General features: G+C 34.0%; 1 protein-coding gene across 1 annotated transcript in view; it reads left to right on the forward strand.

Moving 5' to 3' along the window:
• LOC136984882 (protein THEM6-like) overlaps positions 1-13341 on the forward strand; it is a 29530-nt gene extending 16189 nt beyond the window's left edge. The window contains exons 2-3 of the mRNA XM_067282023.1: positions 12246-12457; positions 12532-13341. Of these exons, the coding sequence (XP_067138124.1) occupies positions 12246-12457; positions 12532-12804 (485 nt within the window). The 3' untranslated portion in view covers positions 12805-13341. The remainder of the gene's footprint in view (positions 1-12245; positions 12458-12531) is intronic.
• The last annotated feature ends 248 nt before the right edge of the window (positions 13342-13589 follow it).

Raw genomic sequence — 13589 nt, forward strand, 5'->3', positions numbered from 1 at the left:
CTCTAGAATTTATTTTCCTTAAATTTACGATTTATGTATCTGTTGTCCTAAAAATTTGTCTTTCCACTTTTTTCCCAAGAATACAGATATTCAAGTACAAAGTAACCGGTTTCAACTTATTTCTACTTAAGAAGTAGTTAAATAATTAAGTGATTAGGGAATTAGGGATATAAATAAAACTCTGATGAAAGAGCCGAAATTTTACTTAACTGAATCAATCTCTTGCCGAGTACAGTGGGGACTGATCTCTTCATAATATTAAATGTAATAAAGACAGCATTTTTCCAGTTCAACGAGAGTGACCGAAAAGTTGTAAATTTTGGACATTTCCGTGGACACTTGGTCCTAAAACGAATTAGTTAGAAAACGAACGACAGACAATCTGTTAAGTTTAACATATTTAGATTTTTACAGCTATGGTGAGAAACGTTTAAAATCTACAACAACCCTGTCGCGTCCTTTGATATATACTAGTGATGCGACAAAAGAGGCATTTTACATTGATCGGTATCGGCACCCTCGGGATTTGGCACGCACACACCTACGTGGACCGTCTCCGATTCCATTCATTAGCCACTCGTAGGGAGCTATTTCACTAAGTGGATTGTTTTAAGATTTAAAAAGTAAATATTTTGTTATTTTTATGTACGTTTCTTCACAAAGACATTTAATTATAAGTTTCTTTAAAAGTATATTAATACAATTGAAGAATTTTTTGTACTAGGCATGTATATTCATCACACATTTTGTTTTACCAAGTAAGTTTTTCTGATAATTTTAATTTTAGCCCTTATATCGTGGCTAGTGATTCAAAAATTTATTTTAAAAAAGTTTAGGCTCAAGACCGTATAATGAAAAAGAAAACATTATTAAAAGAGAAAGACCGATGCCTAAATTAAATATAAATACGTCAACAAAAAAATTTCGACATTTTGACGATAAAATTTATGACGAATGACGATTCTTTCGTAAAATTGAAGCAATTTGGAAATTAAAGCGGAATAGAATTTAACATTGGCAGACAATATAAATTAAATATTGAAAATTATAACAAGATAATTACGATTAATAGATATATCTAAATTAATAGATGTTATATGTTTTTTCTCAAAGCAAGAATTGGCATTTAGAGGGCATAGGGAATTTATTGAATCTAATAACGGAGGTAATTATATTGAATTTTTTTATTTATTAATTATGTCAGATAATCTATTAAAAGTACATTTAAAGAAGTGTACGGTTTTTACTGGCTTATAGAACAAACGAATGCGAACGGGCCCTGAAGCGCAATTAATTGATTGACCCTGTAAGTCGGCTTCTTACAGAAACACAGCTTCCCTATCATCAAATGTCACGGCACGCTACATATATATATATATATGTTATATATGTTAATATATATGATGATCAGTTGCAAATTAAAATAAATAATAATAAAATCGGTAGAGTTGACAATTTACGCTACCTAGGCATCAATATGCACGATAAATTTCGATGGAATCTATATATAAACAGTCTTCAGCGTTGGCCAAATTTACAGGAATAACGGCCAATTTAAAATTTTAATTTAATTAAACATTTTTACCCTACTTGTAATGAGCAAAATACGGAATATCAATCTGGGGTTCCCGTTCATATTATAATTTAAATAAATTGCAAATAGAAGAAAACCGTTTTACCAGGTCAATTCATAATTTGTACTATAATGATTGTGTCTATTCGAGATAAAATAGATAAAATATCGACTTTATATAGAAAATAAACTACTCTTGGACGGCTTTAAGTTACTAAAGCAACAAAAATTGACCGCTTTCTTTTCGATTTAATCAATAAACATCGCAGACCGGCAAACTACAGTTCTGAAATGAAAAATAATCATTTATTATCAGAGATCATAGTAACAGTGGACGAAACAGCTCCAGTTGATAAAGCTTTGGAATAGTTTATGCAACGAAGGGAAAGAGGTAAGCAATTGTAAACTTCTTAAAAAAAGCTTAGAAAAGCTTTTACAAATTGGTTTTTTTCCTTTTGTTTCTTAAGTTACGGCAACGCAACACTTGGGCGATCTGCCTAGGAGAGATGCCTTCCGGGAGGTCTTTTTAAGGGTAATTGGTCCCTATTCAGGCGTTATGGATGTGGAGAAAACCCGGGAAACTCCACGTAGCCAGCCCGTTCGAGCAGGGCGCGAACCCACAACCGAACTCCCAGTGTTCGGGGAACGGAACCAGTGTTTGGCCACTGGTGGGCCTTTCTTTTGTTTGTGTTCTTTGTACTGTTTTTTGAAAAATAGACTTTGAAAAAGGCCGACAGGCCAAAGTGTATTTAAATAAATAAATACGATAAGCTAGAAATGTTATCTAGAATACGAATTTATACATAATCGGTTTCCGGTTTTTCTGAAGGACAGAAAAACACCACTTTTATCTAGAATTCGATGATAAAATCTTATATCGAAAAAAATAAAATTTTTTTATACGATAGAGTAAGGAATTCCTGTAAGATCGGTTTACCTCGCTTTTACGAAAATTGCGTCAATTAAGCGGAAAAATTTAGAAAAAAAATGGGACGAGGGGAAAATTTCAGACGCTTGTTTCTAACTATGTGGTCATTAGAAAAAAAAAACGCGAATTATTAATAACTTCGCCTTTGATTTCTCCAGATATACAGTCAAACTTCAATTTAGCGTACACTTTATTGGTCTCTGAAGTTAGCGCTAAACCGAAGTATTTCAAACTGTAAAAATTACGCGCTCATCGCACGCAGACCTCAGTACTTTATATATAAGGGTTATATATACATATAAAATAGGTCTGCACTTTATAATTTTCAGTTTGAAGGTTGCACAATTTGGTTGTGATAACGCCTTTATAATTCATATACTTTAATGGTTGTGAGGCGATCCATTCGTGTGGTGTTTTAGGAGGTGTTGTTATTTAGTCTGGCGTTATATCGAGGTTCGATTGTATATTAAGAAAAAACATTCTCTTAAAAACGTTTCACGGTCTTTTTTTTCTGAAGATTTCAAATCGATTCTTCAAATTTTAAAGTATTTTATGAAAAGAAATTATTAAAAATTAAATTATTAATATTTAACGATTTAATTTTATTATTTGATTTATTGATCTATAAATTGCTGTTTTGTTAGAAGGAAACAATTACTTAGCATGGGGACATTGTTATATTACACCGGCGACAGTTAGGAGGAAAATTTTACATTATTGTCGTCGTAGATAGAAAGCATACTCAAGAATTTTCCTTATTTTATTAAATAGCAAATCTGGAAACAATCTCTGCTCTTTTAAATTCGACATTATCCAACTCGAAAATTTAAAGACGTCACAATAGAGCAGTTATCGAACTTCACATTGAAGCAATTTGTTAAGCTATTTCTAAGCACGGGATGGCCCAAAGCAGAGTTAACTGTCTTCTATTTCGTGTTTCGGTTATACTCCGGAATACCACTAACATCGTTAATCGTATTAACACGTAAAAGCACGTAAACAGATAATGAAAATCTTCTTTACTCGCCATGTCCAATCACCAAGAACATAATTTGGCAGAGGCGTAGCCTCTAAAGAAAGGTCGTGTCTGCTGTAGAGAATAGTTTGTTCCTGGTGATTGGACATGGCAAGTAAAGAAGATTTTCATTATCTGTTTACGTATTTTTACGTGTTAATACTGTATTTCCGCCAGCCCTATTTTACAAAGAAATCGTTAATCGTATTCACGAGTACGGTGTTCATTTATCAAATTAATTTTATAAATGACGATTACTATAACTATTACTATTAGGGGATAGACCGCACTGAAGGGTCTAGGCCTAAGAAACAGAGTGAGGAAATACAATTACTGTAGTTACAAAATGAAATCGTAATTTAATCTTTGCAACAGTTAACTGACTTTTGGGCCCCCTGTGTGTCCGTCTCGTCTCTAATTTGTATTGTAGTAAACGTGGAAGAGTTTAAGAAAAGTCCTTTAAAAAGTGCATACTTCTAGCATTAAGAGAGAATTGTTTTTAAATTTATAAATTTTTATACATGAATCATTGTTAAGAACAATAGTCATACCTTCTATAGTATTAATTAAAGAACAATATAAAATGATTCTTCTTTTGATAGCTTTTATAAAAATGATAATAAATTTCTACTTGGAAGACGAATTTAAAACTTCCTTTTGTTTATTTATTTTTCTGTAATAATAATTACAAAAAGTTTTAATGAATTTATTTTTATATTTAATTATAATTTTCTACTTTTATTCTAAATTGAAAGCGTCAAATGCTTTAAATTACTTAAATTCTTGGTCCGGATGCTTAACAAATAATTTTTTAGCTACGTAAACGTATCAATAACTCTGGAATTATTTATATTCTAATTATTGCTTTTCCGAGGAAAAAAATACACAAAAAATCAATTTTTTGTGTATTTTCTTTATTTTTTTAATCCAATTTTGTGATTCACTTCGGTTCTTCTTACTCGAATCGAAAACGAAAGGTGCATGCATCTGTTTCGTCACTTTCCTGTAGATCTGACGTTACATTGACGTTTTCTAGTCACCAAAACTAGGAATGTAGTCAAACTGGCTTAAAGGAGTAACGAATGTGCCGTAGGTTAATAAATAACAAAGAAAACTGGGAACGAAGACGATGTTCTTGAAAGTCGAAAGTAGACGACAACACTTTAGGTCTCGTAATTAGGTCAGGTTATTACGAAATTGAAATTTTTTGCCAGTCGAAGGTCGTCTTTCGTGTGGTCATCGCACCCTTGGAACACGTATCGACAGTTGTCTCTCCTAGGCCTACTTCATTGACAAAATAATGCAGAGATGCCTCGTAAATTTATCTACAAACTTATTTTGTTGAGCAGCAACACATTTCCATTCTAAATTTTATACATTCTCTCGATTTGGATATGTTCGTGTTTACGTCATTTGTCGTCACAAAGGGTTTTTGAGTAATTATAACAATTGCTTCTCTCGAATCTCGACTAAACTCGAACCATTTTATATCATCATAGCCATACGTCATTCGTTATTGCGTTAGTTTACATGTTACGCTATTGTTAGCGCGCTACGCGTCGATACCTCGAATGATAACTTGGAAACGTTTAGTTTCTACGGTCTTATTTGAAATAAAACATTAATAAAAATCTAAAATGTCAACAGGTTTAGGACAGGATAATACGTAACAACACTAAAGAAATTAGAAAAGAAGGTTGGGAATTAATTTCTTAGGAAATGACGACAACAGTTCAAAAAAATGTGTGTAACAACAATAATGAATTTGTCGTTAAGCAGGGCAGGATTTACCAATCCAGGGGCCCAGGGCACAAATTCGGTGAGGCCCCCCTTTGAGAGTAGGCAAATTTGATGATTTAGAAAATTTACACAAAATACTGTACTTTCAACTAGATTTCAACTAGGAAGTTGTAAATTTCATTTAAAAATAAGGTCATTGTAAACATACATATATTTTATTGTGTAAAACTAATTATTTTAATTTAATTGAAAAATACCTAGGGGCCGTCCATAAATTACGTAAGGTATTTTGGGGTGGGGGGATCAAGGATTCTTATGATTTCTTACTCAGGGGTAGGGGGGGGTAATAGATCTCATATTATGTAATATATTGTTTTTATTTTTTGATCTCGTTGAGTGGTGGAGTTTTGAATTTGGCTTTAATTTGGCGGTTTCTATGAAGAACGCTCGTTATACTGACGCCGTCAGATGTGACGTGATAGAATAATAACGCTAGCAGACTCACTCTCTACACATTTTTTCTCGTGGGAGAAAGGCCGTGTAGGGGTTTCTCATTGTTTTTTTTATTTGAATAAGTGCACCACTCCTATGGGTGTATAACACTAAGAATACATAAATCAAAATACATGATACAAAGTAAATATAAAATTAGTATTCGATTTTTAGTGAAAACTAAAATGTAAAACTAGAAATTAGAAATTATAAATAATCTTATCTTCCATATTTTTTTTTTTTTTTTTGACATAATTGTAAAAAATATCAAACAGTGGCTTCTGAACAAGCTTATCGAGTGGATATGGCCACCTGAAACCAAGGGTAAAGATTTTTAATTTCAGAATAAGTCTATTTTGATCGTAAATTGGACAATGGTGGATCATTGGTCGATGGTGTCTAGGTTTTCTGTAGAGCAAAGGCAAGAGGCAGTTTCTTTCCGGTTATACATGCCCAGTAAGTAGTTGAGCAGTAGCAAACGTCAAATCTCTAAGTGGTGATGAGAACCTGCATTCAACACTAGGATAATAATCTTCTTATTCTAGCAGTTTTACTGCTCAACTATTGTTGATTCCACTTTTGCATAGCGTTCTCATAAATATAATTTTTAAGGCTGCTGCGTGAGAGAGGAATGTGAGTGTAGTCCAAGTTCCTGTCCAAGTCAGTGTCCTTTGCAGCTGACTTAGCCTCAAAGTCGGCTTTTTCATTTCCTAGGATGCCAGTATGGCCACGAACAAACATAAAAGTTACAAGATTTACAAGATTTTTAATATGTTGCTGGATATATGTGATTTTATTGGTATTGAAATTGGTATTTATTAGAAATTTTAGGACGGACTAAGAATCACTGTAAATGTTGATAGACAGAGTTTTGTTTGGTAGTGAAGTGGCCCACTGAACAGCTTGGTAGACAGCATCTTCTTCAGCTTGATATGTGGGGTATCTGTACCTTCTAACATATTTTGGGCAAAATATGTCAGTTTGGAGGAAGATACAGATACTTGAGCGGACATGAAGGGGCTTTTGGACCCATCTGTGTAGATATTAATGTCTGCATGGTTATCCATGGAGGAATGTACCTTGGGGATAACCTTGTTTACAGGGTGATGATCAGAGATAGGATAATTGCCATATGGTAGCATTTGAACAGCCGTAAATAGGAGTAGAGACCATTGTTGAGCCTTAATGTTTGTAGTTCTGATGGGGCGCGTTTTTTATGCAGCGAAAATGTAGCGAAATGACGTCACGAGCAGCGTTGGCCATTTAGAAACGGGTTTCAGAGGATTAGCTGTAAAGCGCTTCTCGAGCGCTGCATAAAAAAAACGCGTCCATGTAGTAGCTCAGAACCTTTTCTACAATACATAGTGGCAAAGGAAGGAGCAATGCTAGAATCAGAGCGGGATTAGTAGAAACAGTTCTGCAGCACTTTGAAATTCTGATGGCAAACTGTCTTTGAAGAGAGAGTGATTTACTTGCTACTGAATTTTTACTAGTTACATGATCCCAGCTAGAGGCCGCGTAAAGTAACATTAGTTGTATTGCCCCATTATATACAGTTTTATAAGCTTTATAATTTAGTTCCCCGGTGCACCTAGCACATTTTACAGCATGTAGTTTATTTTCTTGGCCTTAGCCAAGATGTAACCATTATGGCAAAAAAATGTGGTTTCTATTTTCTCATGTTTTATTTTGTATGAAGTTTCTGTTTACACGTGCACTATCTGGTCGATCTGTCGAAGTTTTTTGCGTCCTTTTGTGAAAATTAAAATTAATATAAAAATGAATATTATGATGTTGACTAATGATAATAATAAAAAGATTGTTAATAATTAAAAAAATAAAGTTCTTAAAATGAATTGTTCATTCGAATTCATTAAATTTTTATATTTTTAAATTTGTTAACATAGTCTTTTATAAATAATAGTACATATTAATTAACTAATTAATAATTATATATTTTGGACCTAAAGTTTTTAGGGTTTCATTAAACAAATTTATTTTCGTTAAAATCTTTCTATAAAATTTTGCTTAAATATTACGTAAGATAGGGAAGGGGAGGGGGATCAACACGAAAATATTACGGTTCTCTCACCCCCGGGCCCCGCCCCCCCCCCTAGAATTGCCAAAATCGGCCTTACGTAATTTATGGACGGTCCCCTATGTAAAACTTTTTCCCGAAATTTTCCGATGTTTGATAGGTTTTTTCCCGGGTTTGGTTTTCTTTGCCTGTGGCCCTCATGATTAGACCACACTAGGCTGTCGCAGTAATAGGAAAAAAAAATTATGTTTAAACATAGTTTTGTGGGGGCCCTGGGCAACGGCCCTAAATGTCCCTATGTAAATCCGGCCCTGTCGTTAAGTATAGTCCTCGACACCGTCGTTTCCCATTTTTAATTGGCAATCGCATGAAACTTCTATGTTGAGAACGAAAGCTTTTGGCGGTATCATGGCGTGGCGTGGATGTCAGCCGCCCGGGGCATATGAATATTTCGCCCCTTAAATAAAATACGGAGAATTCCTACAAGTCAGTACAGACAGTGTTGTCAGTCGCTACAATGAGCAAGATGTCATTATTATACATTCATTTAAAGAAAGGAGATTCACCAGTTTCGTCACAGAATAAGTAATGAAAAATTCCGTGCTCATTTAATCGGTCCGAATCGTAGGTGCGACAAAAATATGAAATGAAATGGTTCAAATTTTTACAAGATATTATTATTATTTATTGTGACAAAATGCCGCCCCCTAAAAGTGCCGCCCGGAGCGGGCCGCCCCTGCCGCCCCCACTACGCTATGCCACTGGGCGGTATAAGGAAATAAAGTACATTAATTAATTATGCCCACGTGATGACGATAAATAACATGTTATTTCGCGTCTTATTCTGTCTTTTAGATACTTATCTCTTCGCCTCTGGTGTTTTTAATTTTAGTAAAATAATTTCCTCTAAGCTTCCATAGCGATGCTTTCTTTCAAGGTAAATTAAATACAGTACGTGCCCAACATCTAACTAAACTTGTTTTCTTAAAAAATAAGCGGTTTTAAACAAAATAAATTCCAGGTGTTTCCTTGTGTTAAGCAACCTTCTCAAGTCGATTGTTTGAGATGCCTTGATGACAACTGTTCCGATATTTATATTTAATGTTTATCTTAAAATCTAAAGAATCCATTCTTCTCGGATCTCGAGGCGCCCGTGATCTTATTTCTGTTTGCAATAAGAGAGAACGATTAAAATACTGACCTTCATTTTACTCTAGGAAAAATTTATTTAAAAATCTAAAAACGTCCAATCCGATTACAAATATTTTTCTTTAACTCTCCACCCTGTGGGCAAAGAATGCAATCTGTCTTCCATGATCACTGCCTAATAAATAACTGCAATATTGATAAGGACAACACCAAAATTCTGTACAAAGAAAAAGACACATATAATAGAAAGTTCAAAGAAAGTCTAGCTATACTTAACTCAAAAAATTGTATAAATAAAAACATAAGTATAAATATAAATAAAAACTGGCTAAATATACATGTACTATAAATCTTAATACTTTCGTCCAAAAAACACCACCAGAGGGCTTGGATTCGTTTCAATTCCTACCACGTTATTATGTAAATTTCAACTATAGTACAATCCAAATACAAGGTCCTAGAATATTCTAGGACCTTGATCCAAATACTGCTCAATAGAATAAAGTTTAAACTAAAGCTTACACTTGAAGGACTTGTCTAGAAATTTGTCTATAAGAAAAATTCTGAAATTCGTCTCAACATAAACGTACCAAAGGAAGTGCTCAAACGAACTTGGAAAACGTACAGTACATTAATCGTCTCTAATAGGAGAAAGAAGATAACTAATAGTAAGAACCTGTTCCACTGTTACCCAATAGTTGATGTAATTTTATTACTTTATTATATTAAATAGATGTACCTTTTTAATTTAAATAGATGTACAAGAATTTTATGGTTTTATAACCTTCTAATTCTCGGGTTTGTAATGTGCAAACTTACCGTGTGCAAGTGCCATACTGGGGGAAGACTGGTACGTTACATACGTTTTAAAATGTTTATACAATTTGCCTGTAAATAATGTTAAAACTCTGTATACACTATTTCTTATATTATTTTAGTTGACTGATGAGGGACACAAGGCCCGAAACGTGTACCGTATCAACTAAATAAAGGTGGAAAAAGCCATGTGATTGTTGTTAACACGATCTTGTGTTCAACACTTCTAAGACAATACAACACGGTTTCACAACAAATCAATAATAATTCGTATTATGTTTTATTTAAGAAACGAAAATTACCTGCTAAGTTAGAAGTTTGATCTAAGTTCATTTTTTCTTTAAATTTTCAACTCGATTCAAAGGCATTTTTTTTTGTAAGCAGTTTCAAACAAAGTTTAATAAATTTTTTTTATTTGTGAAAATTTCTACGTAATTCAAAGGTAATTTTAATATACAAGGTGGGCCAGCGAAAACGAAACGGCAGAGTGTTCGTGTTCGTCCAAGCAAAGCGCTCGGACAGGTCGATTTTACTCTCGAGGGGACATCTTTTGCAATAAAGTTTTTGCGATTCTGAATATTAACTAAACAAACATTTTTTTTCGAAATAAATGCTTGTTTACTTAATACAAAATAAATGAGTTTTTAAAATTTTTTGTTGTCTGTTGTATTCAGAATCGCAAAAACTTTATTGCAAAAGATGTCCCCTCGAGAGTAAAATCGACCTGTCCGAGCGCTTTGCTTGGACGAACACGAACACTCTGCCGTTTCGTTTTCGCTGGCCCACCCTGTATATTTTACACAGCATTATTAATGATTCTGGAGGTTGCAGAACGTATTAAATTTCTTTTAAAAATGAAAAATAATTATATCATTCGATTTCAAGATATTTTTTATATTTTAAAAATAATTAATTATATTCCGAGATTTCCCGGGATCCCAGGAAACAAGTCACTTTTTTCCGGGACAAGGAATAGACCGGGAAATAAGAAACCGTATCTAGCATTAAACAATAGGCAAAAATGTTATTTCGTGTGAATAGAAAAGTATGGACTATTATAAAGTCCATTATATCTACACATGAAATATATGAAATATATTATAATGAATTAAATATTAAAAAAAGTAAGTATTGTAAGTGATACAATACAAGGGCTACAGTACAAGGGCTAAAGTAAGTGAATAAAGTATTAAAAATTTATGATAATTTAATTTTTGTGGGCCCTTGACACTGGGGGTCCAGGGCTTAAGCCATATTAATCTCTGTAGATCCGCCTTGTACACAATACATGTATGCTGACTGGGTACCGCAAGCTTTCGATACAATCTGGTCTTCGATATTCGATACAAGCTTCGAATGACGTCATGCGCGCGCATTTATTTGCTGCGGAAAATCTTCATACGAGCAAGCCATCGTGTTCCCGCAAGCATCGCACTGACTTAAAACGGCTAGCCACTAACTGCCAATGTTAAAGGAAACACAAACGATAAAAGAGTTTTACACGTTAGAATATACAGTCAAACCTGTTTTTATGCGCTCTTTTTATGTGCGATTTTTTTAATGCGAATTTTTAATTTGTGCGGTATAGTTGGCGACTAGTCTCGTGCAATTCGTCATGTCTTACGTTGACTTATTATAGCTAAATAAACTTATTATAGCATAAATGCACTTATTATAGTAATATTATTGCATGAATATGCGAAAAATGAAATAATTTACTTTTTAAGTCAACAAAACACCACCTGGACAAAAATATGTAAAACAGACGATAGACCAGACGATGCAGTCAAGTGCTGACATCTGTTGTCAATAAATTCTATTTCGTACGGTTTTGAGTTATTTTCTATGTGAGACTTTTTTTTATGCGGTCCCTGTTGACCGCATAAAAAAAATATTTTTTAATTGTGTCGCGAAAACTATTATTTACAGCCATTCGTGAAGTTTCGTGAGATTTTTTTTATGCGTTTTTTTTTAATGCGGTCCCTATCCCCCCGCATAAAAACAGGTTTGACTGTATTATTATTGGCGTATTTGTTCTCATATAAAAATATATTGACAGTCTTGAGCATGCGGCGCATGCTAAGCAAGCCCTGAGAATTCGCCCGAGTGTAGGTGCAAAAGGATTCGCGGGTGTACAACTAGTTCAGTACGTTCGCGTAGGGTCCAAGCTTAAAAGGGTTTACAGGGGGCGCCGCTCGACAAATGCTCTGTTCTCGGCTTCTTTAAAGACCCCGCTTTTATATTTTGTGCCAAACCCAGAAAATTTGAAGTCAGTTCTGGGAAAATGAAATGAGAAATCCTCGTCGTAACCATCGCTCCGACTCGTATCTTCGAACAGTCCGATATACTAATGTAGCTGTTACTTATTTAATCTTCAAAATTACGAATTTATTTTATTTTATTTTATTTATTTATTTTTTGCTACCATGGCTAATTTCTAGTAGATTTTAAATACAAATAGCTAATTTCTAGACTCATGTTCTTTTAATTTCAGGAATGTGTTTGCTGACGGACATGGACTTCTTGTTTCACATGAATCACGCCAGATACTTACGCGAATTCGAGTTCAGTCGCTTGAAATATTTATTGGCCACGGGTCTAGTTGCCACGGCAAATTCTCTGAACGCCGACATAGTCATAACAGGCATCACCATCAGGTACAGGCGCAGTATACAGGTCTTCGACATTTACAAAATCTCCAACAAGGTAAGGCGTGAGTGACTCTCACACTAAACTTTAAATTTTGATCAGTAAACTAGATAAAGTGTTTTGATTCGCAGCTGATCTATTGGAGCGGAAGAGACTTTTATATAGAGCATCGACTGACCACACGCAGAGACAATTTCGTCAGGACCTTCTGCATCATCAAAATGACTCTGACCAACGGAGTGACGTTCGAGGATGTTCTTAAGAGACTTCCGGTGAAGTCTTGCAACATGGAACCACCGGAACCGCATAAAGATCTTCGGTGTTGGCTGGAATTTAACAAAATATCCAGCGAAAAGTTAAAAGAGGAACAAAAGACGGTCGAAGCGCACGAAATTTCTATTTGAAACCGTCTCTAAAATATAACTTATTCTTCGAATTTACTCGAAAATTTCATTGTTATCTTTGTTTATTATTATTAGTATTATTATTGATTTTATTAATGCTCAAGCGTAATTCGGTTTTCGGCGTGAGGTTTGACATCGAACGATGAAGTTCTTTAAAGTATACCTCATTGCCGACCATTTATCAAGTTGAAACTGATCCTTGAGATCAATTTAATTCTCGTTTTCAATTCTTTGAATTTAATTTAAAAGAGAGTTGTTAGTTTCTTCTTAATTATTTAAATTCTGTCCAACAGAAAAATACACGTATTTATTGAATAAAAATTGCGTTTATAACGTCATTGTTAGAAATTGTGAACAGTATTCGGTCGTATCTGTGCTACGTACTGTACAGAGGACAATGCACATTTTGATTTTAAAAATTATAAAGTAAATTAAATACGATGCGCAATTTTTTATTATTATTTCCACCATCATTTTTAATAATGTTCATCGTCTGAAGCCAAAAATACATAACCTATACGGGGTGATCCAAAAGGCAGTTCACTGTTTGTGTTGCAGATACAAATACCGAATTTAGAAGATGCATTTCTTTTAGAAATTAGTAGACTATTGTACCGAAATTAGTGCATTTGCTTCAAGTTAATACAGTAATTTAGATTCGATTAACTTTTGGGACACCTAAGCATGCGACATTTACAATGTAAATTAGATTTAGTCACATTTTCTAAACTGTAGTACGCGTGCTATCTGAATGAAGTTTCGAAAGCGGTATCCAAAGCTCAAAC

Source organism: Centruroides vittatus, unplaced genomic scaffold (genome assembly GCF_030686945.1).
Source record: "Centruroides vittatus isolate TY-2023 unplaced genomic scaffold, ASM3068694v2 contig_936, whole genome shotgun sequence".
NCBI classification, from domain to species: Eukaryota; Metazoa; Arthropoda; class Arachnida; order Scorpiones; family Buthidae; genus Centruroides; species Centruroides vittatus.